Consider the following 24,773-nt stretch of genomic DNA (forward strand, 5'->3'; position numbering starts at 1 on the left):
ATCTGAATATCACACTTATGAATATGAACAATGATCAGCAATGGGTAGTATTACAATAATCAAAGATCTCTTTAATCAATTAGGAGTAGGAATAGGAAGAATAATGTAGCAGAAAATAACCTTGTATGGGTTCAAGAAATGCAATGATAGGAAAGAATGCAAAACAGAAATAAAACTTGATATGAACTCAATCAAAGACAATGGGATTACTCTTTCCCTCTGTTAGTACTCACTCCTCCCAATATGCAATATGAAGATATGGAATGAGGGCACACAGGTATCAGGAATAACAATCAACAATTGCAGTTTCAATCCCAATTCCCCAGCAAGCTTAGAGAGAACAGGTATGATTTTAAAACAGGTCAATTACTTTTCAATGTAAAATGAAGTGATGGGAAAAATGCTAAAAATTATTTTAATTCGCTAAATTGAATTCAGAACTAGTGAGAGTGGCTTTGGATTGGTTCAGGTCAACACTAGCAATGATGGTAGAATGATTAGCAGATGGCAAACGAAATTCAGAAGTTGAAATCAAGAAATAGCTATTTTATATGGAGTGAAATTGAGCCAAATGCAAATACATCGCAACTTTTCCGCGCGCGAGAAATACAATTATGGAAAAACTATAAAGATAAAAATTGGAATGTAGCTTCAAAATTACATTTAAATTTCGTTTCTAGGACGTACAGTTCAGAAGTTACAGAGGTTTTAGTGAAGGTCGATTTTTCAGAAACAGAGTCAAGGTTTCAAAATGAAAGATGCGCTTTAAAGATTAGGTACCAAGATGGACTTATACTAAAGGGCTATGAAAATGCAAGATACCAAACGGGACAATCACCAGAACAGGGCGCCTTCCGCTCTCTGACTTTTGTCCACCAGGACACTTGACTTTCTTCAGAAAAGTATCAGCGCACAGATGATTATCACTAGAATTATCACAGACTATATAATGAGAAGGATTCAGGATGGACACAAGATTCTATAATGCAGTTCTGGATAGGTTGAAATGGATTGAATAGGATTACTTTAAACTAAGAGATGACTATGGACAGTTCTATACTAAATACTCACTACTATGGCTTTGGAATGGAATGGGCCCATCAAAGATCTGGTCAAGGGTTTGGACTTCACTCGCCACCAGACAGGTCTCAGGCACTTGGTTCTGCTCTCAGCAGTGCACTCTGGTCTGCACGGCCTCTTGGACTGGATCTGATGGGTTCTGGGTTACAGCACTGTTCTACCGGTTTGGATCTCTGGTTCTAGCACGGGTTCTTGGCCAGAAGCAGCAAAACAGCTCAGCCAGGCTGTTGAATAGTTTAGGCCTCGTGGAAGTTTAGGGGTTAAAATCAGGTTGCTAGATTTTAAAGGCCTGCTGAAAAGGGTTCAGCTTTTTGGGTTAGGCCTCTGCATCAGGGTTCTGGAGTCTGGTTCTGGAGTCTAGTTCTGGAGTCTGGATCTTCCTGCTGGGTGCTTCGCAAGTGGATCAGTGATGAGTGAATTTGTGTGTCCCTTCTGGGTCCTCAACAGTCCCTATTTATCCATCTTCCAAAGTGGGTGGGGAGGCTGATTGTCTATGCCCAACCCTCTAAGGATCTGATAGGTCAAAGAATTCCCCCTCTCCTGATTTGAGAAAGGAACAGTGTGTCATGATGTGTCATGATGTGTCATGTTTATGGCTTAGGGAGAAAACCTCCCCTTTCTTCTTACCCAGAAAATCTATTTTTCCCAAAAAACATATTTCCAATATGCACAACTTGTTAATACTACATATACACATCACAGATTGCCTAAGGTACATGTCTGTCCAAATCTTATCTTCATACGAGTTTTAGTTCATAACTGACAATTTTTCGCGCTTTTGGTTGGTTACACATTTTCAGATCTGTACAATTTTTTACACATACATGCACATACCCTCTGGGCATATTCCTGTGATTTCAGGTTCCTAGCATAATCACAATAGCTACAATATAAAAAATGTTGTGGTTCAGTCTCAGAACATCGCACAGATTCCAGATTAGTTTTAAACTGTGAGCAAATTTTTCATTTTAATACCCTACAAATCCCATATCTTTTATCAGTTCTCTACAATTTGCTATAAGTCTTTTTCTAAAACATACAGTTACTTTAGTCTCAAATCCACATTTTCAGTCTGGCCCGCCTCCAAGGCTCGGCTGAGTCAGAGAGTCACATGGTCTTCTTCCTGCCAGGGCAGTTGATGACAGTCACACCCGAATTAGCATTTTCATTCAGCTCAAGGGAGTCCTTTGTCTACACTCAGAGCAACATGCCAGAGTGCCCCTCCCAGTTCCTTTCACACCAGCCTGCCAGTTTCTTAGCTGAGAGCAGGGGGAAGGTTCCTTTGTTTGGGAGAAGGTGTGGAATGTCTTTGAAGCTCAGTGTGGGAAACCTCTTAGAGTTTAGCTGAATCAGGTTACCTTATGGTCAAGTGTGACATTGTTTCTTGTGGAAATTAAAGTTACACATCTAAAAATAAGCAAACAAATCTTCAATTCCAGCCTTTTTCAACATGAAAATCAATGTGTGGCACCCCATATTGCATTTGATGGAAGTCCCTTCTTTGGCATATTTAGCTTTTAAGCCACAAGTTTCACCTGTCAGATTTAGAGATCGCCAGCGTCTGACGGAAGCGAGTAACGGTATTGCACCCATTTTTGACATGTTTCTCCAAGCAAGCAATCTTCAATGTGGATTTTCTTCTGATAAGTGTACTTCTGCTGACATTATATTTATGTGGATTCTTGAAGTAGAATGATGTTCAACACCTAACAAGAAGGTTGGATCTTTTGGGTGGTTTGTGAGCCATGATTTTTGCAAATTTGACAACCAAGAAAAACTGATATTTTTTAAAACAGCTCTGTGTTTCTTTTGCAGTCATTTTCCTCTGTGGGCAGCCAAATGATGGGTTTTGGCAGGTGTCTCCTGTGTTACCACTGAGATAAGCAAAAGTGGATGGTGGCCTATTTTTCAGATTTTTACTGTGCACTTTTGGGTGATTTTTAGCAAGCAGCATGCTTTCTGGCACCCCTTATGATGTTCCTGATGCAAGCAATGCACAGTAATGTTGCAGGGCCTGGACTAGTGGGTTGAAACACCCCACAGCCTTCCACACATTGGCAGCACAGACATGGAACTCCCTGCCCATGATCCTATGTATGGATACTAATTAAAAAACCTTTTGAATCTCTCTGAGGACCATCCTTTTCAGATAATTAGTCTTAAGCAAGGTCCACAGTGATACTGATTACCTGTACACGGTCTGTGTCGATGTCCTGTCTTTTATATTGGTCCTGCGTGTTTATGTGTGTCCGATGCCTGAGGGTGGCCGGCGCAATACAAATACAAATACAAATAAATAAATAAATAAAATACATTTGTTGTATTGTTGAATTGATTAACAATTGCATCCCTGTGTGTGTCTACTCTCTGGATAGGTTGGCTTTCTGAAAAATGGAAGAGTTGTTGCTGCTGACATCACCCATTACAGCAATGGTGGCAACAGTGAAGATTATTCCAATGCGGTAAGTAGCAGAGATATTAAAATAAATGTGCATGTTGTCAGAGATCACTATTTACTCTGCAGCAATACACTTGTTACAAGATTTATTCTAAGGCAAACCTATGCATCATTTTTCCTGAAATGTATAAATAAACAAAAATTAATTTAATTAATTAATTAAACAAAACTCACAGGATTATATGCAAAATACATCATTGATAATTAGGGGGGACGAGTCATTATCTTATAAATTGAATGCCAGTATAATCTCTTAATTTTCAGCACCATTACTGTCTATTATGCTTTTGTAGATTAAAACTGCTGGTTGAGGGATTATGTACATACTAATGTTTCTTAGAGCTAGCAACTTGTGGGTAGGATCACTATAGTATGTTGAAGCTTTCTTAAAAATGAGATGGTTTGAGAAGGCTCTTATGGTAAGGGGAACAGAGCTCCAAAGCTGAGGTCCTAAAATGAAGAAGGCAGCACCCCCACTTGTTTCGTCTGATGATGGAAGGAACCTGCATCAGACAAGCAGAACTACAGCAAGGAGGACAGTGTGGTTGGCAGTGAACACCTTTATCTAGCATGAAAGCTCTATGAAAAATGCAAAGAGACATAATATGAATTCACTGAAGGACAAGGAGCCAGTGAAAATGGCAACCAAGAGGTGTGGCATGGTCCTGTGTACGTGTGCTAATGAGAAGGTGACCCTCTCTATTGGGGTAGTCTGAAGGCACCTCACAGGACAGGCATGATCACCGAGATGAAGATAAAGCAAGTTACTATACATCAGTATGTCAGTTATGATATCCTTAACTACAGTGATTTGATAACTAGCAAGGAGAAATGGAGGTTTGCTGTGCAGTATGCACAAGCGGAAGAAATAGTGCTAGATGCAGCATTGACCTCTGGCACCTATCGAGGCACCCATCAAGCACAGTTTTGCACCTGCATTCCGTACTTTGATGAGTTATTTATTGATGTACAGACCAGTTACACCAAGGTGGGATATCTTGCTCTAATACCCCTGACATGACAATCCAACCCCACAATTCTGTGACAATTAACAGGCTGTATTGGATCTTAATATTTTGCTTTTTTTAAATATTATGTCAAAACCAAAGGTGCTGCCCTAACATCATGCCGGTGAAGTTGCCAACAATGTTATACAATTACAGGCAGCGTGTTTACACAGAGAAAAAATATGACCTGCCTTTTATTATCTTGTTAGTTCACAGGGCACACAGAAATATATCTGTGCACATCAAATCTATATATGAGGCAAAAGGGAAAGTAATTGCCTTCTCTCCCAAGGGGGGATGGCACATAGTAGAAGCAAGTCGAATGCCAGCAGATGTTTCCTTTCTAGTAATTCACCAAAAACACGGCCATATAATCCTTAAAGTGTCGAGTTTATTGAGCATGATAAAATAAAAAAACGGTACAGCGCGTTTCATAGCACCCTTGCTGCTTCATCACGTACAAAAAAGTGCATTGGAAAATTCAAACATCTAAACAAACAGTCGCAGTCTCTATGGTAGTTTCAACATAATGTCCCTTTTAGCTTTTTGACTTTTAGTCTAGATTCACAGTGCATCAGCTCAAAAGCTTATTGAGGGCCATGGCCATTTTGGAGTGTAGTTGAGCCAACATATATTGTGATTTAAACTTATTTCACAGCAAATAAAATCACATCAAGGATAAAAAGTTTGAAATGCAATAAATTTAGCAAAAAACACGACCTCTTGTTAGAATACCGCAAAGAGTAAAACATAAAATATAAAGTTATATATGGTTAACAAGTTGCGGCAAATGGCAACCTGACACATTTTATAATAGAGATTGTTATGCTGGCTTGTAGGTGCGCATTTGAGCTGCTGCTCGCACAATTAATTAGTGGAAGTTAATTGCAACACTTATCTCACGGCTCATACCTGTTGCTTGCTGTGAATAAATATTTCATGACCAAAGTGCATAGTGTTTACATCTTTATATTTGTCTATAGTCATGCATTGTATTATTAGAGAAAATATTTGGCAACTTTATGGTAAAGTGCATAGTGCATCCTTTTATGTTGTAAACAATCCGATCACACAAGATCTCTAAAGTGCTAAGTGCATAGATGCTTAATTTCGATTCCAAGGAAATTTCTAATTCAAATCTATATATGTGTAAGTATTTCTAGACAGCAATAGGCAAAATACTTTAAATGTTACTGCCTGTTGGCTTGCACATAATTTATTATTCTAATTGACCACAGACCATTTAATACATTTTGGGGTCGACTCATGGAATTAATGTGCGCCGAAAATTCCTGCGCAGAGGTGCCAAAACGTGCGAATTGCAGGAAAAGTGCAAAAATCGCAGTGCAAGGGCGAAAATCGCAGGAAAACCAGCGCACAGCGATTCATGGAAGTCCGTGCATGAGAAAAACATCGGATGTGCACTAAAAATGTGCGCCGCGCATGCCGGCGCACAGGTCATCCAACAGCGTGCCCCACTGCCACTGCGAAATCGCACATAGCACGGCGCACATCACAAAAGTAGGCGGAACACGGGGCGTAACACTCGGAATGGGGAACAAAGCGTGAAAATATGGGCGTCACGGGGGAAGTACAGGAGGCAAGTGCGCGGAACACCCACATTCTCGCCTACAACCCGTATTCATGGAATCGAATAGGGCAAACCAGCGCACGGTCAAAGACGCGCACAGGGCCAAACAAGTACGCCACAAGAAAGCAGGCGGTAGCGCCCCTGCGACTGAAAAAAATGTGCGCCAAAATAAATGTGCGCCAAAATGTGCGCTAATAAAAAGCACCCATATACAGCCATGATGAATGGCCCATACAGTGGCCCTCTAGGACAAATGAGGTGCAAAGGGGCTGTTAGGTAAGATTTCCACAGGGCTGGTAAATCTTCCTTGCCTGGTTCAACTCCAGAACTTTTTGCTTTTCTAGTGAGATATTTTCCATTAATACCTCAGTGAGTGGGAACCTTGTTCCACACTCACCTGTCTTTAACTCTTTTTATGGGTGTCATTTTTAAGACTCTCCATAGTGTCTTTTTAAAGTTATCATGTCTAACAACTTATTGGCAATAAGTGCCTGTTGTTGCTGGGTTGCCCTAGGGGCTCCCCCTTTAACTTTCTTGTGCTAACCTTGAGTGAACTACAGTTCCCAAGGGTAGAAAGGATCTTTGGATCCCTTTTACATTTTATTCTGTGAAACCAGCACACCCCACCTTATGTGGAGTGCTGGGGAGATACAATGTATCCCCTTTCACATTTAAACTGTAACAATTCTGTTACAGTGACAAGCTTACCTTTAATGGCTGGTGGCAGTGATACCTTTTACTAATTTGGTGCACCTTTACCGCGTGCTGTAATCACAGCTGCAGTAGAGGCACCTAAGGGTGCTCATTTTTACCAAAATGGCCCCTGTCTTCTTTTTCTGCCATTTTAGTGTTTCTTGTCATTTCTTGTTCCTTCCCCTGACATCCAGGGCGGGAAAATCCTTTGTTTGAGTTTTGCCTTTGGCGGGAGTCCCCTGGACACCCCGCCCAGGCTCCAGTCAGTCTGTAAGCACAGGAAGTGGGGGAGGGGTCCCAAACTTCCCCCTCCTTTGTCTTAGGTCTTCCTTCAACTGGGCCAAATCCCAGTGGGGGGGTTGGCTGTCCTGATTGGACAGCCAAACGCCCCTTTCTTGTAAAATACGGGGAGAGAATTCAGAGGTTGTGTTGCAGTTCCTGATAAATACTGGAAACCTGGAAGCTGAAGTCATGTCGACCACTGGAACCAAAAACCGAAGAGGATGATGAAGGAAAAGCGGCGGGAATGATTTCCAGCGGCCGGAGAGCCTGCTTTGTAACCGGAGCCTGTTGCAGCCCTTCCTTCCGATCGACCTGGGGTCTCCGAAAACGATGACCCGAACCCAGAGCCTGGTGAGACCCACTAGACTCAAGACGAACTGCATTTTGAGCCATCCCACAGGTTACTGCGACCTTGCGTTCTTGCAATACCCCAATACCCTGGGACCTCCTGCCACTGTGCGGTGCATGGTCTTCCGAATTCCGAATCTCGCTGAAACTTCGTGGGCATCCTGGTCTATCTCCAGGGACACGAAACGAGTCCAAAAAGTCCCCTCACAAGAGTGCTGGACCTTTAAACGACGAGAATTCAACCACGATTTTCTGTCTTCTTTTGTGCTCCTTGAAAAGGCGCCAAACCCGCAGAACTGCATTCAGCCATGAGAAAAATCTTGCCTAGAGCCTTCTTCATCGATCCCTGCTGCAAAGTCCCTTCTGAGGTCTTGTGTTCAGTCTCCAGGACAAGGAATCCAGTGACCGGGTATTTGGCTGCAGTCCCTGAAGTTCTCCTGCTGCAATCTCTTCTTCATTGCTGAGGTACTGTGTTGGCTTGGGTATATACTTACCTTAAGCCTGTTGGGATTTCTGTGTAGTCCTGGGGTGTTTTCTGTGATTGGGAGGTCCCTCGTCCAGTACACCCAGTCCCACTGCTAGAATCCTGCTGGGGTGTCTTCTGTGAAGCCCCTGGACCCTCTTCTAACCCTAGAAGTAAAAGTACTCACTTGTTTGCCAGTTTTCCTCAGGAAACTCTGACTTTTGCTACTAAAGAACTTATTCTAACACTGCCTGTTGGTCACTAGTCCTAGTGACCCCCCTTCTGCCACTGAGAACACTCATGCTCTAAGGGAAAAGACTTTGAAGAGATTGGGACTTCTGCCTAGAAAAGAAATCAAGTGTTTTTACTTACTTGTAAAGAGTTGGTTGGTAACTGTAATTCTAAGAGTGAACCGTTACAAAAGTTCTTACTGATCTTGGATGTGTGATGCACTATTCTTAAAAGTATGGTTAACATCTTTCCTTCCTTAGCCACTGTTTTGCCAGTCTAAAAGAAAGTAGATGTGAAGGTATTTTACTCTCCTGTGATTAGGTTGTGCCTCTTTACAAAAGTAATGTGTTGGTTTCACCAGATTATTCCTGAAGGGTAATTGTATGAGTGTCCTCCAACTGTTGGTATCACCAGGTTAGTCCTGTTAGGATAACTGTATGAGTGTCCCCCAACTGGGTCTTGCTTCCCCTGACTTGGTGCTAGCCTGTCTTTAATAAGTCTACATTAGGTTGTTGCCTACCTAGAATATCTATTCAGTAAAGTGTGACATTGGGTTTTACTTTCCCCTTCATTGTGAAGTTAAAGTAAGTGGGTTTCACTTACCTAGTGTTAGCTGTGTGCCATCCAAAACAAGTTACAAGAGTTATTGCTTACCTCAATCTGGGGTTCCCTGATTTCCAAAGCATCTGTAATTGTACATTACATCCATAGGTATTACTCTACTCACCTGGTATAACTGTGTGTTATGACAAAAGTAGTTATAGGTTTTTACTGCACCTAGAATAAGTGTTCCACTATTCACCAAAAGTATATTGTCCAGTTGATTGTTTATGTGATTTGTTCCAAGAGTCACTGTACAACTGGAAGGGCCTACTGTCCTTGTATTACCAAAAGTAATCTAAAAGTAACCATTGGTCTTTTACTCCCAAAGAATAGGCTTGGCCTATACTAAATGTGTATAACAAGGTTTTGACTTCCCTAGAACTACTGTTAGGTGTTCCAAATAAGGTCTATACTTGGGTCTGTGTACTTTCAAGTATAGTGTTGTGTTTTATATTGTGATTTCATATAATGTTTCAGTATTTACTTAACCCCTAGATTTATCTGGGCCTACTTGTATTTAAATAAATCCTTTATTTTTATAATACATAGTGTTTCAGTGTTGCTTTGGATCATTTGTATTACAATTTTCACTTGTACTGTATCTACTGCCCTCTCTCCCTCCTAAAATAAGCCTGGCTGCTCTGCCTATGCTACAATGTACTCAGGTGGTACAGTCTTATACTAAGAGTGGAGTCTTGTACTGCCTCAGTTGAATGGTTTTACTAGGCCCTTAACTGGACTTCAGAAAAACTGTCCTAACAGGGGCACCGACAAACACGGACACCCGCTGTGTGAAAAATAGCGTGTGCGCGTGTTCCTGGGTACGCGGGAAGTTCCACACACGATTAGCCTGGGTACGTGTACTTCGGGGTGCGCGGGAAGTTCCACACGCGATTAGCCTGGGTACGTGTACTACGGGGTGCGCAGGAAGTTCCACACGCGATTGGCCTGGGTAGGTGGGGTGCGCGGGAAGTTCCACACGCGATTGGCCTGGGTACGTGTACTTTGGGGTGCGCGGGAAGTTCCACACGCGATTGCCCATGGTACGTGTATTCCGATGTGCGTGGAAGATTCACACGCGATTTCTGCAGGGTACGTGTATTTCGGTGGTGTCGGGGAATGCTACACGTGATTTGGCCATGTGGGTCCCCCCAGGTGTTCCCTCTACACCCTCCACGGCCCCTGCAGACAGCCCACACCACAGGGTACTACCCTGCACCCCTGCTCATGTCCCACAGGCAACCCATCCACCATGGCCATGCCCACCAGCCAACCCACATGTCACCTTGCACTACTGATCACCAACACATGTCTCCCACCACCCCCACCCCCCAGCCACCAGGGGCAGCCTCCACCAGGCCCCCACTCATGTCTACCACCACCCCCACCCCCCCGCCACCAGGGGCAGCCTCCACCAGGCCCCCACTCATGTCTCCCACCACCCCCACCCCCCAGCAGGGCAGGGGCAGCCTCCACCAGGCCCCCACTCATGTCTACCACCACCCCCACCCCCCAGCCACCAGGGGCAGCCTCCACCAGGCCCCCACTCATGTCTCCCACCACCCCCACCCCCCAGCAGTGCAGGGGCAGCCTCCACCAGGCCCCCACTCATTTCCCCTATTACCCCCACCCCCCAGCCACCAGGGGCAGCCTCCACCAGGCCCCCACTCATGTGTCCTACCACCCCCACCCCCCAGCAGTGCAGGGGCAGCCTCCACCAGGCCCCCACTCATGTCTCCCACCACCCCCACCCCCCAGCCACCAGGGGCAGCCTCCACCAGGCCCCCACTCATGTCTCCCACCACCCCCACCCCCCAGCCACCAGGGGCAGCCTCCACCAGGCCCACACTCATGTCCCCTATTACCCCCACCCCCCAGCAGTGCAGGGGCAGCCTCCACCAGGCCCCCACTCATGTCTCCCACCACCCCCACCCCCCAGCCACCAGGGGCAGCCTCCACCAGGCCCCCACTCATGTCTACCACCACCCCCACCCCCCCGCCACCAGGGGCAGCCTCCACCAGGCCCCCACTCATGTCTCCCCCCCCCACCCCCCAGCAGGGCAGGGGCAGCCTCCACCAGGCCCCCACTCATGTCTACCACCACCCCCACCCCCCAGCCACCAGGGGCAGCCTCCACCAGGCCCCCACTCATGTCTCCCACCACCCCCACCCCCCAGCAGTGCAGGGGCAGCCTCCACCAGACCCCCACTCATTTCCCCTATTACCCCCACCCCCCAGTCACCAGGGGCAGCCTCCACCAGGCCCCCACTCATGTGTCCTACCACCCCCACCCCCCAGCAGTGCAGGGGCAGCCTCCACCAGGCCCCCACTCATGTCTCCCACCACCCCCACCCCCCAGCCACCAGGTGCAGCCTCCACCAGGCCCCCACTCATGTCTCCCACCACCCCCACCCCCCAGCCACCAGGGGCAGCCTCCACCAGGCCCACACTCATGTCCCCTATTACCCCCACCCCCCAGCAGTGCAGGGGCAGCCTCCACCAGGCCCCCACTCATGTCTCCCACCACCCCCACCCCCCAGCCACCAGGGGCAGCCTCCACCAGGCCCCCACTCAGGTCTCCCACCACCCCCATCCCACAGCAGTGCAGGGGCAGCCTCCACCAGCCCCCCACCCATGTCTACCACCACCCCCACACCCCAGCCACCAGGGGCAGCCTCCACCAGGCCCCCACTCATGTCTCCCACCACCCCCACCCCCCAGCAGTGCAGGGGCAGCCTCCACCAGGCCCCCACTCATGTCTCCCACCACCCCCACCCCCCAGCAGTGCAGGGGCAGCCTCCACCAGGCCCCCACTCATGTCTCCCACCACCCCCACCCCCCAGCCACCAGGGGCAGCCTCCACCAGGCCCCCACTCAGGTCTCCCACCACCCCCACCCCCCAGCAGTGCAGGGGCAGCCTCCACCAGGCCCCCACTCATGTCTACCACCACCCCCCAGCCACCAGGGGCAGCCTCCACCAGGCCCCCACTCATGTCTCCCACCACCCCCACCCCCCAGCAGGGCAGGGGCAGCCTCCACCAGACCCCCACTCATGTCTACTACCACCCCCACCAACCAGCCACCAGGGGCAGCCTCCACCAGGCCCCCACTCATGTCTCCCACCACCCCCACCCACCAGCAGTGCAGGGGCAGCCTCCACCAGGCCCCACTCATGTCTCCCACCACCCCCACCCCCCAGCAGTGCAGGGGCAGCCTCCACCAGGCCCCCACTCATGTCTCCCACCACCCCCACCCCCCAGCAGTGCAGGGGCAGCCTCCACCAGGCCCCCACTCATGTCTCCCACCAACCCCACCCCCAGCCACCAGGGGCAGCCTCCACCAGGCCCCCACTCATGTCTCCCACCACCCCCACCCCCCAGCCACCAGGGGCAGCCTCCACCAGGCCCACACTCATGTCCCCTATTACCCCCACCCCCCAGCAGTGCAGGGGCAGCCTCCACCAGGCCCCCACTCATGTCTCCCACCACCCTCACCCCCCAGCCACCAGGGGCAGCCTCACCAGGCCCCCACTCAGGTCTCCCACCACCCCCACCCCCCAGCAGTGCAGGGGCAGCCTCCACCAGGCCCCCACCCATGTCTACCACCACCCCCACCCCCCAGCCACCAGGGGCAGCCTCCACCAGGCCCCCACTCATGTCTCCCACCACCCCCTCCCCCCAGCAGTGCAGGGGCAGCCTCCATCAGGCCCCCACTCATGTTTCCTATTACCCCCACCCCCCAGCCACCAGGGGCAGCCTCCACCAGGCCCCCACTCATGTCTCCCACCACCCCCACCCCCCAGCAGTGCAGGGGCAGCCTCCACCAGGCCCCCACTCATGTCCCCCTGCATCCCCACCCCCCAGCAGTGCAGGGGCAGCCTCCACCAGGCCCCCACTCAGGTCTCCCAACACTCCCACCCCCTAGCAGTGCAGGGGCAGCCTCCACCAGGCCCCCACCCATGTCTGAACCACCCCCACCCCCAAGCCACCAGGGGCAGCCTACACCAGGCCCCCACTCATGTCTCCCACCACCCCCACCCCCCAGCAGTGCAGGGGCAGCCTCCACCAGGCCCCCACTCATGTCCCCCTGCATCCCCACCCCCCAGCAGTGCAGGGGAACCCTCCACCAGGCCCCCACTCATGTCCAACTCATGTCTCCCACCACCCTCACCCCCCAGCCACCAGGGGCAGCCTCCACCAGGCCCCCACTCATGTCTCCCACCACCCCCACCCCCCAGCAGTGCAGGGGCAGCCTACACCAGGCCCCCACTCATGTGCCCTATTACCCCCACCCCCCAGCCACCAGGGGCAGCCTCCACCAGGCCCCCACTCATGTCTCCCACCACCCCACCCCCCAGCAGTGCAGGGGCAGCCTCCACCAGGCCCCCACTCATGTCTCCCACCACCCCCACCCCCCAGCCACCAGGGGCAGCCTCCACCAGGCCCCCACTCATGTCCCCCACCACCCCCACCCCCCAGCCACCAGGGGCAGCCTCCACCAGGCCCACACTCGTGTCCCCTATTACCCCCACCCCCCAGCAGTGCAGGGGCAGCCTCCACCAGGCCCCCACTTATGTCTCCCACCACCCCCACCCCCCAGCCACCAGGGGCAGCCTCCACCAGGCCCCCACTCAGGTCTCCCACCACTCCCACCCCCCAGCAGTGCAGGGGCAGCCTCCACCAGGCCCCCACCCATGTCTTCCAACACCCCCACCCCCCAGCCACCAGGGGCAGCCTCCACCAGGCCCCCACTCATGTCTCCCACCACCCCCACCCCCCAGCAGTGCAGGGGCAGCCTCCATCAGGCCCCCACTCATGTCTCCCACCACCCCCACCCCCCAGCAGTGCAGGGGCAGCCTCCACCAGGCCCCCACTCATGTCTCCCACCACCCCCACCCCCCAGCAGTGCAGGGGCAGCCTCCACCAGGCCCCCACTCATGTCCCCTATTACCCCCACCCCCCAGCCACCAGGGGCAGCCTCCACCAGGCCCCCACTCATGTCTCCCACCACCCCCACCCCCCAGCAGTGCAGGGGCAGCCTCCACCAGGCCCCCACTCATGTCTCCCACCAACCCCACCCCCCAGCCACCAGGGGCAGCCTCCACCAGGCCCCCACTCATGTCTCCCACCGCCCCCACCCCCCAGCCACCAGGGGCAGCCTCCACCAGGCCCACACTCATGTCCCCTATTACCCCCACCCCCCAGCAGTGCAGGGGCAGCCTCCACCAGGCCCCCACTCATGTCTCCCACCACCCTCACCCCCCAGCCACCAGGGGCAGCCTCACCAGGCCCCCACTCAGGTCTCCCACCACCCCCACCCCCCAGCAGTGCAGGGGCAGCCTCCACCAGGCCCCCACCCATGTCTACCACCACCCCCACCCCCCAGCCACCAGGGGCAGCCTCCACCAGGCCCCCACTCATGTCTCCCACCACCCCCTCCCCCCAGCAGTGCAGGGGCAGCCTCCATCAGGCCCCCACTCATGTTTCCTATTACCCCCACCCCCCAGCCACCAGGGGCAGCCTCCACCAGGCCCCCACTCATGTCTCCCACCACCCCCACCCCCCAGCAGTGCAGGGGCAGCCTCCACCAGGCCCCCACTCATGTCCCCCTGCATCCCCACCCCCCAGCAGTGCAGGGGCAGCCTCCACCAGGCCCCCACTCAGGTCTCCCAACACCCCCACCCCCAGCAGTGCAGGGGCAGCCTCCACCAGGCCCCCACCCATGTCTGAACCACCCCCACCCCCCAGCCACTAGGGGCAGCCTCCACCAGGCCCCCACTCATGTCACCCACCACCCCCACCCCCCAGCAGTGCAGGGGCAGCCTCCACAAGGCCCCCACTCATGTCCCCCTGCATCCCCACCCCCCAGCAGTGCAGGGGCACCCTCCACCAGGCCCCCACTCATGTCCAACTCATGTCTCCCACCACCCTCACCCCCCAGCCACCAGGGGCAGCCTCCACCAGGCCCCCACTCATGTCTCCCACCACCCCCACCCCCCAGCAGTGCAGGGGCAGCCTACACCAGGCCCCCACTCATGTGCCCTATTATCCCCACCCCCCAGCCACCAGGGGCAGCCTCCACCAGGCCCCCACTCATGTCTCCCACCACCCCCACCCCCCAGCCACCAGGGGCAGCCTCCACCAGGCCCACACTCGTGTCCCCTATTACCCCCACCCCCCAGCAGTGCAGGGGCAGCCTCCACCAGGCCCCCACTTATGTCTCCCACCACCCCCACCCCCCAGCCACCAGGGGCAGCCTCCACCAGGCCCCCACTCAGGTCTCCCACCACTCCCACCCCCCAGCAGTGCAGGGGCAGCCTCCACCAGGCCCCCACCCATGTCTTCCAACACCCCCACCCCCCAGCCACCAGGGGCAGCCTCCACCAGGCCCCCACTCATGTCTCCCACCACCCCCACCCCCCAGCAGTGCAGGGGCAGCCTCCATCAGGCCCCCACTCATGTCTCCCACCACCCCCACCCCCCAGCAGTGCAGGGGCAGCCTCCACCAGGCCCCCACTCATGTCTCCCACCACCCCCACCCCCCAGCAGTGCAGGGGCAGCCTCCACCAGGCCCCCACTCATGTCCCCTATTACCCCCACCCCCCAGCCACCAGGGGCAGCCTCCACCAGGCCCCCACTCATGTCTCCCACCACCCCCACCCCCCAGCAGTGCAGGGGCAGCCTCCACCAGGCCCCCACTCATGTCTCCCACCAACCCCACCCCCCAGCCACCAGGGGCAGCCTCCACCAGGCCCCCACTCATGTCTCCCACCGCCCCCACCCCCCAGCCACCAGGGGCAGCCTCCACCAGGCCCACACTCATGTCCCCTATTACCCCCACCCCCCAGCAGTGCAGGGGCAGCCTCCACCAGGCCCCCACTCATGTCTCCCACCACCCTCACCCCCCAGCCACCAGGGGCAGCCTCACCAGGCCCCCACTCAGGTCTCCCACCACCCCCACCCCCCAGCAGTGCAGGGGCAGCCTCCACCAGGCCCCCACCCATGTCTACCACCACCCCCACCCCCCAGCCACCAGGGGCAGCCTCCACCAGGCCCCCACTCATGTCTCCCACCACCCCCTCCCCCCAGCAGTGCAGGGGCAGCCTCCATCAGGCCCCCACTCATGTTTCCTATTACCCCCACCCCCCAGCCACCAGGGGCAGCCTCCACCAGGCCCCCACTCATGTCTCCCACCACCCCCACCCCCCAGCAGTGCAGGGGCAGCCTCCACCAGGCCCCCACTCATGTCCCCCTGCATCCCCACCCCCCAGATGTGCAGGGGCAGCCTCCACCAGGCCCCCACTCAGGTCTCTCAACACCCCCACCCCCCAGCAGTGCAGGGGCAGCCTCCACCAGGCCCCCACCCATGTCTGAACCACCCCCACCCCCAGGCCACCAGGGGCAGCCTACACCAGGCCCCCACTCATGTCTCCCACCACCCCCACCCCCCAGCAGTGCAGGGGCAGCCTCCACCAGGCCCCCACTCATGTCCCCCTGCATCCCCACCCCCCAGCAGTGCAGGGGCACCCTCCACCAGGCCCCCACTCATGTCCAACTCATGTCTCCCACCACCCTCACCCCCCAGCCACCAGGGGCAGCCTCCACCAGGCCCCCACTCATGTCTCCCACCACCCCCACCCCCCAGCAGTGCAGGGGCAGCCTACACCAGGCCCCCACTCATGTGCCCTATTACCCCCACCCCCCAGCCACCAGGGGCAGCCTCCACCAGGCCCCCACTCATGTCTCCCACCACCCCACCCCCCAGCAGTGCAGGGGCAGCCTCCACCAGGCCCCCACTCATGTCTCCCACCACCCCCACCCCCCAGCCACCAGGGGCAGCCTCCATCAGGCCCCCACTCATGTCTCCCACCACCCCCACCCCCCAGCCACCAGGGGCAGCCTCCACCAGGCCCACACTCATGTCCCCTATTACCCCCACCCCCCAGCAGTGCAGGGGCAGCCTCCACCAGGCCCCCACTTATGTCTCCCACCACCCCCACCCCCCAGCCACCAGGGGCAGCCTCCACCAGGCCCCCCACTCAGGTCTCCCACCACTCCCACCCCCCAGCAGTGCAGGGGCAGCCTCCACCAGGCCCCCACCCATGTCTTCCAACACCCCCACCCCCCAGCAGTGCAGGGGCAGCCTCCACCAGGCCCCCACTCATGTCTCCCACCACCCCCACCCCCCAGCAGTGCAGGGGCAGCCTCCATCAGGCCCCCACTCATGTCTCCCACCACCCCCACCCCCCAGCAGTGCAGGGGCAGCCTCCACCAGGCCCCCACTCATGTCTCCCACCACCCCCACCCCCCAGCAGTGCAGGGGCAGCCTCCACCAGGCCCCCACTCATGTCCCCCTGCATCCCCACCCCCCAACAGTGCAGGGGCACCCTCCACCAGGCCCCCACTTATGTCCAACTCATGTCTCCCACCACCCTCACCCCCCAGCCACCAGGGGCAGCCTCCACCAGGCCCCCACTCATGTCTACCACCACCCCCACCCCCCAGCCACCAGGGGCAGCCTCCACCAGGCCCCTACTCATGTCTCCCACCACCCCCACCCCCCAGCAGTGCAGGGGCAGCCTCCACCAGGCCCCCACGGATGTCTCCCACCACCCCCATCCCCCAGCAGTGCAGGGGCAGCCTCCACCAGGCCCCCACTCATGTCCCCTATTACACCCACCCCCCAGCAGTGCAGGGGCAGCCTCCACCAGGCCCCCACTCATGTGTCCCACCACCCCCATCCCCCAGCAGTGCAGGGGCAGCCTCCACCAGGCCCCCACTCATGTCTACCACCACCCCCACCCCCCAGCCACCAGGAGCAGCCTCCACCAGGCCCCCACTCATGTCCCCCTGCACCCCCACCCCCCAGCAGTGCAGGGGCAGCCTCCACCAGGCCCCCACTCATGTCTCCCACCACCCCCACCCCCCAGCAGTGCAGGGGCAGCCTCCACCAGGCCCCCACTCATGTCTCCCACCACCCCCACCCCCCAGCAGTCAGGGGCACCCTCCACCAGGCCCACACTCATGTCTCCCACCACCCCCTACCCCCCAGCAGTCAGGGGCACCCTCCACCAGGCCCCCACTCATGTCTCCCACCACCCCCACCCCCCAGCCACCAGGGGCACCCTTCACCAGGCCCCCACTCATGTCCAACTCATGTCTCCCACCACCCCCACCCCCCAGCCACCAGGGGCAGCCTCCACCAGGCCCCCACTCATGTCTCCCACCACCCCCACCCCCCAGCAGTGCAGGGGCAGCCTCCACCAGGCCCCCACTCATGTCTCCCACCACCCCCACCCCCCAGCAGTGCAGGGGCAGCCTCCACCAGGCCCCCACTCATGTCTCCCACCACCCCCACCCCCCAGCCACCAGGGGCAGCCTCCACCAGGCCCCCACTCAGGTCTCCCACCACCCCCACCCCCCAGCAGTGCAGGGGCAGCCTCCACCAGGCCCCCACTCATGTCTACCACCACCCCCCAGCCACCAGGGGCAGCCTCCACCAGGCCCCCACTCATGTCTCCCACCACCCCCACCCCCCAGCAGGGCAGGGGCAGCCTCCACCAGACCCCCACTCATGTCTACTACCACCCCCACCAACCAGCCACCAGGGGCAGCCTCCACCAGGCCCCCACTCATGTCTCCCACCACCCCCACCCACCAGCAGTGCAGGGGCAGCCTCCACCAGGCCCCACTCATGTCTCCCACCACCCCCACCCCCCAGCAGTGCAGGGGCAGCCTCCACCAGGCCCCCACTCATGTCTCCCACCACCCCCACCCCCCAGCAGTGCAGGGGCAGCCTCCACCAGGCCCCCACTCATGTCTCCCACCAACCCCACCCCCAGCCACCAGGGGCAGCCTCCACCAGGCCCCCACTCATGTCTCCCACCACCCCCACCCCCCAGCCACCAGGGGCAGCCTCCACCAGGCCCACACTCATGTCCCCTATTACCCCCACCCCCCAGCAGTGCAGGGGCAGCCTCCACCAGGCCCCCACTCATGTCTCCCACCACCCTCACCCCCCAGCCACCAGGGGCAGCCTCACCAGGCCCCCACTCAGGTCTCCCACCACCCCCACCCCCCAGCAGTGCAGGGGCAGCCTCCACCAGGCCCCCACCCATGTCTACCACCACCCCCACCCCCCAGCCACCAGGGGCAGCCTCCACCAGGCCCCCACTCATGTCTCCCACCACCCCCTCCCCCCAGCAGTGCAGGGGCAGCCTCCATCAGGCCCCCACTCATGTTTCCTATTACCCCCAACCCCCAGCCACCAGGGGCAGCCTCCACCAGGCCCCCACTCATGTCTCCCACCACCCCCACCCCCCAGCAGTGCAGGGGCAGCCTCCACCAGGCCCCCACTCATGTCCCCCTGCATCCCCACCCCCCAGCAGTGCAGGGGCAGCCTCCACCAGGCCCCCACTCAGGTCTCCCAACACTCCCACCCCCCAGCAGTGCAGGGGCAGCCTCCACCAGGCCCCCACCCATGTCTGAACCACCCCCACCCCCAAGCCACCAGGGGCAGCCTACACCAGGCCCCCACTCATGTCTCCCACCACCCCCACCCCCCAGCAGTGCAGGGGCAGCCTCCACCAGGCCCCCACTCATGTCCCCCTGCATCCCCACCCCCCAGCAGTGCAGGGGAACCCTCCACCAGGCCCCCACTCATGTCCAACTCATGTCTCCCACCACCCTCACCCCCCAGCCACCAGGGGCAGCCTCCACCAGGCCCCCACTCATGTCTCCCACCACCCCCACCCCCCAGCAGTGCAGGGGCAGCCTACACCAGGCCCCCACTCATGTGCCCTATTACCCCCACCCCCCAGCCACCAGGGGCAGCCTCCACCAGGCCCCCACTCATGTCTCCCACCACCCCACCCCCCAGCAGTGCAGGGGCAGCCTCCACCAGGCCCCCACTCATGTCTCCCACCACCCCCACCCCCCAGCCACCAGGGGCAGCCTCCACCAGGCCCCCACTCATGTCTCCCACCACCCCCACCCCCAGCCACCAGGGGCAGCCTCCACCAGGCCCACACTCGTGTCCCCTATTACCCCCACCCCCCAGCAGTGCAGGGGCAGCCTCCACCAGGCCCCCACTTATGTCTCCCACCACCCCCCACCCCCCAGCCACCAGGGGCAGCCTCCACCAGGCCCCCACTCAGGTCTCCCACCACTCCCACCCCCCAGCAGTGCAGGGGCAGCCTCCACCAGGCCCCCACCCATGTCTTCCAACACCCCCACCCCCCAGCCACCAGGGCAGCCTCCACCAGGCCCCCCACTCATGTCTCCCACCACCCCCACCCCCCAGCAGTGCAGGGGCAGCCTCCATCAGGCCCCCACTCATGTCTCCCACCACCCCCACCCCCCAGCAGTGCAGGGGCAGGCCTCCACCAGGCCCCCACTCATGTCTCCCACCACCCCCACCCCCAGCAGTGGCAGGGGCAGCCTCCACCAGGCCCCCACTCATGTCCCCTATTACCCCCACCCCCCAGCCACCAGGGGCAGCCTCCACCAGGCCCCCACTCATGTCTCCCACCACCCCCACCCCCCAGCAGTGCAGGGGCAGGCCTCCACCAGGCCCCCACTCATGTCTCCCACCAACCCCACCCCCCAGCCACCAGGGGCAGCCTCCACCAGGCCCCCACTCATGTCTCCCACCGCCCCCCACCCCCCAGCCACCAGGGGCAGCCTCCACCAGGCCCACACTCATGTCCCCTATTACCCCCACCCCCCAGCAGTGCAGGGGCAGCCTCCACCAGGCCCCCACTCATGTCTCCCACCACCCTCACCCCCCAGCCACCAGGGGCAGCCTCACCAGGCCCCCACTCAGGTCTCCCACCACCCCCACCCCCCAGCAGTGCAGGGGCAGCCTCCACCAGGCCCCCACCCATGTCTACCACCACCCCCACCCCCCAGCCACCAGGGGCAGCCTCCACCAGGCCCCCACTCATGTCTCCCACCACCCCCTCCCCCCAGCAGTGCAGGGGCAGCCTCCATCAGGCCCCCACTCATGTTTCCTATTACCCCCACCCCCCAGCCACCAGGGGCAGCCTCCACCAGGCCCCCACTCATGTCTCCCACCACCCCCACCCCCCAGCAGTGCAGGGGCAGCCTCCACCAGGCCCCCACTCATGTCCCCCTGCATCCCCACCCCCCAGCAGTGCAGGGGCAGCCTCCACCAGGCCCCCACTCAGGTCTCCCAACACCCCCACCCCCAGCAGTGCAGGGGCAGCCTCCACCAGGCCCCACCCATGTCTGAACCACCCCCACCCCCCAGCCACTAGGGGCAGCCTCCACCAGGCCCCCACTCATGTCACCCACCACCCCACCCCCCAGCAGTGCAGGGGCAGCCTCCACCAGGCCCCCACTCATGTCCCCCTGCATCCCCACCCCCCAGCAGTGCAGGGGCACCCTCCACCAGGCCCCCACTCATGTCCAACTCATGTCTCCCACCACCCTCACCCCCCAGCCACCAGGGGCAGCCTCCACCAGGCCCCCACTCATGTCTCCCACCACCCCCACCCCCCAGCAGTGCAGGGGCAGCCTACACCAGGCCCCCACTCATGTGCCCTATTATCCCCACCCCCCAGCCACCAGGGGCAGCCTCCACCAGGCCCCCACTCATGTCTCCCACCACCCCCACCCCCCAGCCACCAGGGGCAGCCTCCACCAGGCCCACACTCGTGTCCCCTATTACCCCCACCCCCCAGCAGTGCAGGGGCAGCCTCCACCAGGCCCCCACTTATGTCTCCCACCACCCCCACCCCCCAGCCACCAGGGGCAGCCTCCACCAGGCCCCCACTCAGGTCTCCCACCACTCCCACCCCCCAGCAGTGCAGGGGCAGCCCTCCACCAGGCCCCCACCCATGTCTTCCAACACCCCCACCCCCCAGCCACCAGGGGCAGCCTCCACCAGGCCCCCACTCATGTCTCCCACCACCCCCACCCCCCAGCAGTGCAGGGGCAGCCTCCATCAGGCCCCCACTCATGTCTCCCACCACCCCCACCCCCCAGCAGTGCAGGGGCAGCCTCCACCAGGCCCCCACTCATGTCTCCCACCACCCCCACCCCCCAGCAGTGCAGGGGCAGCCTCCACCAGGCCCCCACTCATGTCCCCTATTACCCCCACCCCCCAGCCACCAGGGGCAGCCTCCACCAGGCCCCACTCATGTCTCCCACCACCCCCACCCCCCAGCAGTGCAGGGGCAGCCTCCACCAGGCCCCCACTCATGTCTCCCACCAACCCCACCCCCCAGCCACCAGGGGCAGCCTCCACCAGGCCCCCACTCATGTCTCCCACCGCCCCCACCCCCAGCCACCAGGGGCAGCCTCCACCAGGCCCACACTCATGTCCCCTATTACCCCCACCCCCCAGCAGTGCAGGGGCAGCCTCCACCAGGCCCCCACTCATGTCTCCCACCACCCTCACCCCCCAGCCACCAGGGGCAGCCTCACCAGGCCCCCACTCAGGTCTCCCACCACCCCCACCCCCCAGCAGTGCAGGGGCAGCCTCCACCAGGCCCCCACCCATGTCTACCACCACCCCCACCCCCCAGCCACCAGGGGCAGCCTCCACCAGGCCCCCACTCATGTCTCCCACCACCCCCTCCCCCCAGCAGTGCAGGGGCAGCCTCCATCAGGCCCCCACTCATGTTTCCTATTACCCCACCCCCCCAGCCACCAGGGGCAGCCTCCACCAGGCCCCCCACTCATGTCTCCCACCACCCCCACCCCCAGCAGTGCAGGGGCAGCCTCCACCAGGCCCCCACTCATGTCCCCCTGCATCCCCACCCCCCAGAAGTGCAGGGGCAGCCTCCACCAGGCCCCCCACTCAGGTCTCTCAACACCCCCACCCCCCAGCAGTGCAGGGGCAGCCTCCACCAGGCCCCCACCCATGTCTGAACCACCCCCACCCCCAGGCCACCAGGGGCAGCCTACACCAGGCCCCCACTCATGTCTCCCACCACCCCCACCCCCCAGCAGTGCAGGGGCAGCCTCCACCAGGCCCCCACTCATGTCCCCCTGCATCCCCACCCCCCAGCAGTGCAGGGGCACCCTCCACCAGGCCCCCACTCATGTCCAACTCATGTCTCCCACCACCCTCACCCCCCAGCCACCAGGGGCAGCCTCCACCAGGCCCCCACTCATGTCTCCCACCACCCCCACCCCCCAGCAGTGCAGGGGCAGCCTACACCAGGCCCCCACTCATGTGCCCTATTACCCCCACCCCCCAGCCACCAGGGGCAGCCTCCACCAGGCCCCCACTCATGTCTCCCACCACCCCACCCCCCAGCAGTGCAGGGGCAGCCTCCACCAGGCCCCCACTCATGTCTCCCACCACCCCACCCCCAGCCACCAGGGGCAGCCTCCATCAGGCCCCCACTCATGTCTCCCACCACCCCCACCCCCCAGCCACCAGGGGCAGCCTCCACCAGGCCCACACTCATGTCCCCTATTACCCCCACCCCCCAGCAGTGCAGGGGCAGCCTCCACCAGGCCCCCACTTATGTCTCCCACCACCCCCACCCCCCAGCCACCAGGGGCAGCCTCCACCAGGCCCCCCACTCAGGTCTCCCACCACTCCCACCCCCCAGCAGTGCAGGGGCAGCCTCCACCAGGCCCCCACCCATGTCTTCCAACACCCCCACCCCCCAGCAGTGCAGGGGCAGCCTCCACCAGGCCCCCACTCATGTCTCCCACCACCCCCACCCCCCAGCAGTGCAGGGGCAGCCTCCATCAGGCCCCCACTCATGTCTCCCACCACCCCACCCCCCAGCAGTGCAGGGGCAGCCTCCACCAGGCCCCCACTCATGTCTCCCACCACCCCCACCCCCAGCAGTGCAGGGGCAGCCTCCACCAGGCCCCCACTCATGTCCCCCTGCATCCCCACCCCCAACAGTGCAGGGGCACCCTCCACCAGGCCCCCACTTATGTCCAACTCATGTCTCCCACCACCCTCACCCCCCAGCCACCAGGGGCAGCCTCCACCAGGCCCCCATCATGTCTACCACCACCCCCACCCCCCAGCCACCAGGGCAGCCTCCACCAGGCCCCTACTCATGTCTCCCACCACCCCCACCCCCCAGCAGTGCAGGGGCAGCCTCCACCAGGCCCCCACGGATGTCTCCCACCACCCCCATCCCCCAGCAGTGCAGGGGCAGCCTCCACCAGGCCCCCACTCATGTCCCCTATTACACCCACCCCCCAGCAGTGCAGGGGCAGCCTCCACCAGGCCCCCACTCATGTGTCCCACCACCCCCATCCCCCAGCAGTGCAGGGGCAGCCTCCACCAGGCCCCCACTCATGTCTACCCCAGCAGTGCAGGGGCAGCCTCCACCAGGCCCCCACTCATGTCTCCCACCACCCCCACCCCCCAGCAGTGCAGGGGCAGCCTCCACCAGGCCCCCACTCATGTCTCCCACCACCCCCACCCCCCAGCAGTCAGGGGCACCCTCCACCAGGCCCACACTCATGTCTCCCACCACCCCCTACCCCCCAGCAGTCAGGGGCACCCTCCACCAGGCCCCCACTCATGTCTCCCACCACCCCCACCCCCCAGCCACCAGGGGCACCCTTCACCAGGCCCCCACTCATGTCCAACTCATGTCTCCCACCACCCTCACCCCCCAGCCACCAGGGGCAGCCTCTACCAGGCCCCCACTCATGTCTCCCACCACCCCCACCCCCCAGCAGTGCCGGGGCAGCCTCCACCAGGCCCCCACTCATGTCTCCCACCACCCCCACCCACCAGCCACCAGGGGCACCCTTCACCAGGCCCCCACTCATGTCCAACTCATGTCTCCCACCACCCTCACCCCCCAGCCACCAGGGGCAGCCTCTACCAGGCCCCCACTCATGTCTCCCACCACCCCCACCCCCAGCAGTGCCGGGGCAGCCTCCACCAGGCCCCCACTCATGTCTCCCACCACCCCCACCCCCCAGCAGTGCAGAGGCAGCCGGCCCCCACTCATGTCTCCCACCACCCCCACCCCCCCAGCCACCAGGGGCAGCCTCCACCAGGCCC

General features: G+C 59.4%; 1 protein-coding gene across 2 annotated transcripts in view; it reads left to right on the forward strand.

The window, feature by feature from the left end:
- Positions 1-24,773, forward strand: part of LOC138468214 (xanthine dehydrogenase/oxidase-like) — a 1,072,878-nt gene that overhangs the window by 854,498 nt on the left and 193,607 nt on the right. For both annotated transcript variants that reach the window (XM_069608673.1, XM_069608674.1), the window contains exon 24: positions 3,456-3,542. In XM_069608673.1, the coding sequence (XP_069464774.1) occupies positions 3,456-3,542 (87 nt within the window). The remainder of the gene's footprint in view (positions 1-3,455; positions 3,543-24,773) is intronic.

The sequence above is a fragment of the Ambystoma mexicanum genome, chromosome 4q (assembly GCF_040938575.1).
Source record: "Ambystoma mexicanum isolate Mex_15411 chromosome 4q, UKY_AmexF1_1, whole genome shotgun sequence".
In the NCBI taxonomy this organism is placed as follows: Eukaryota; Metazoa; Chordata; class Amphibia; order Caudata; family Ambystomatidae; genus Ambystoma; species Ambystoma mexicanum.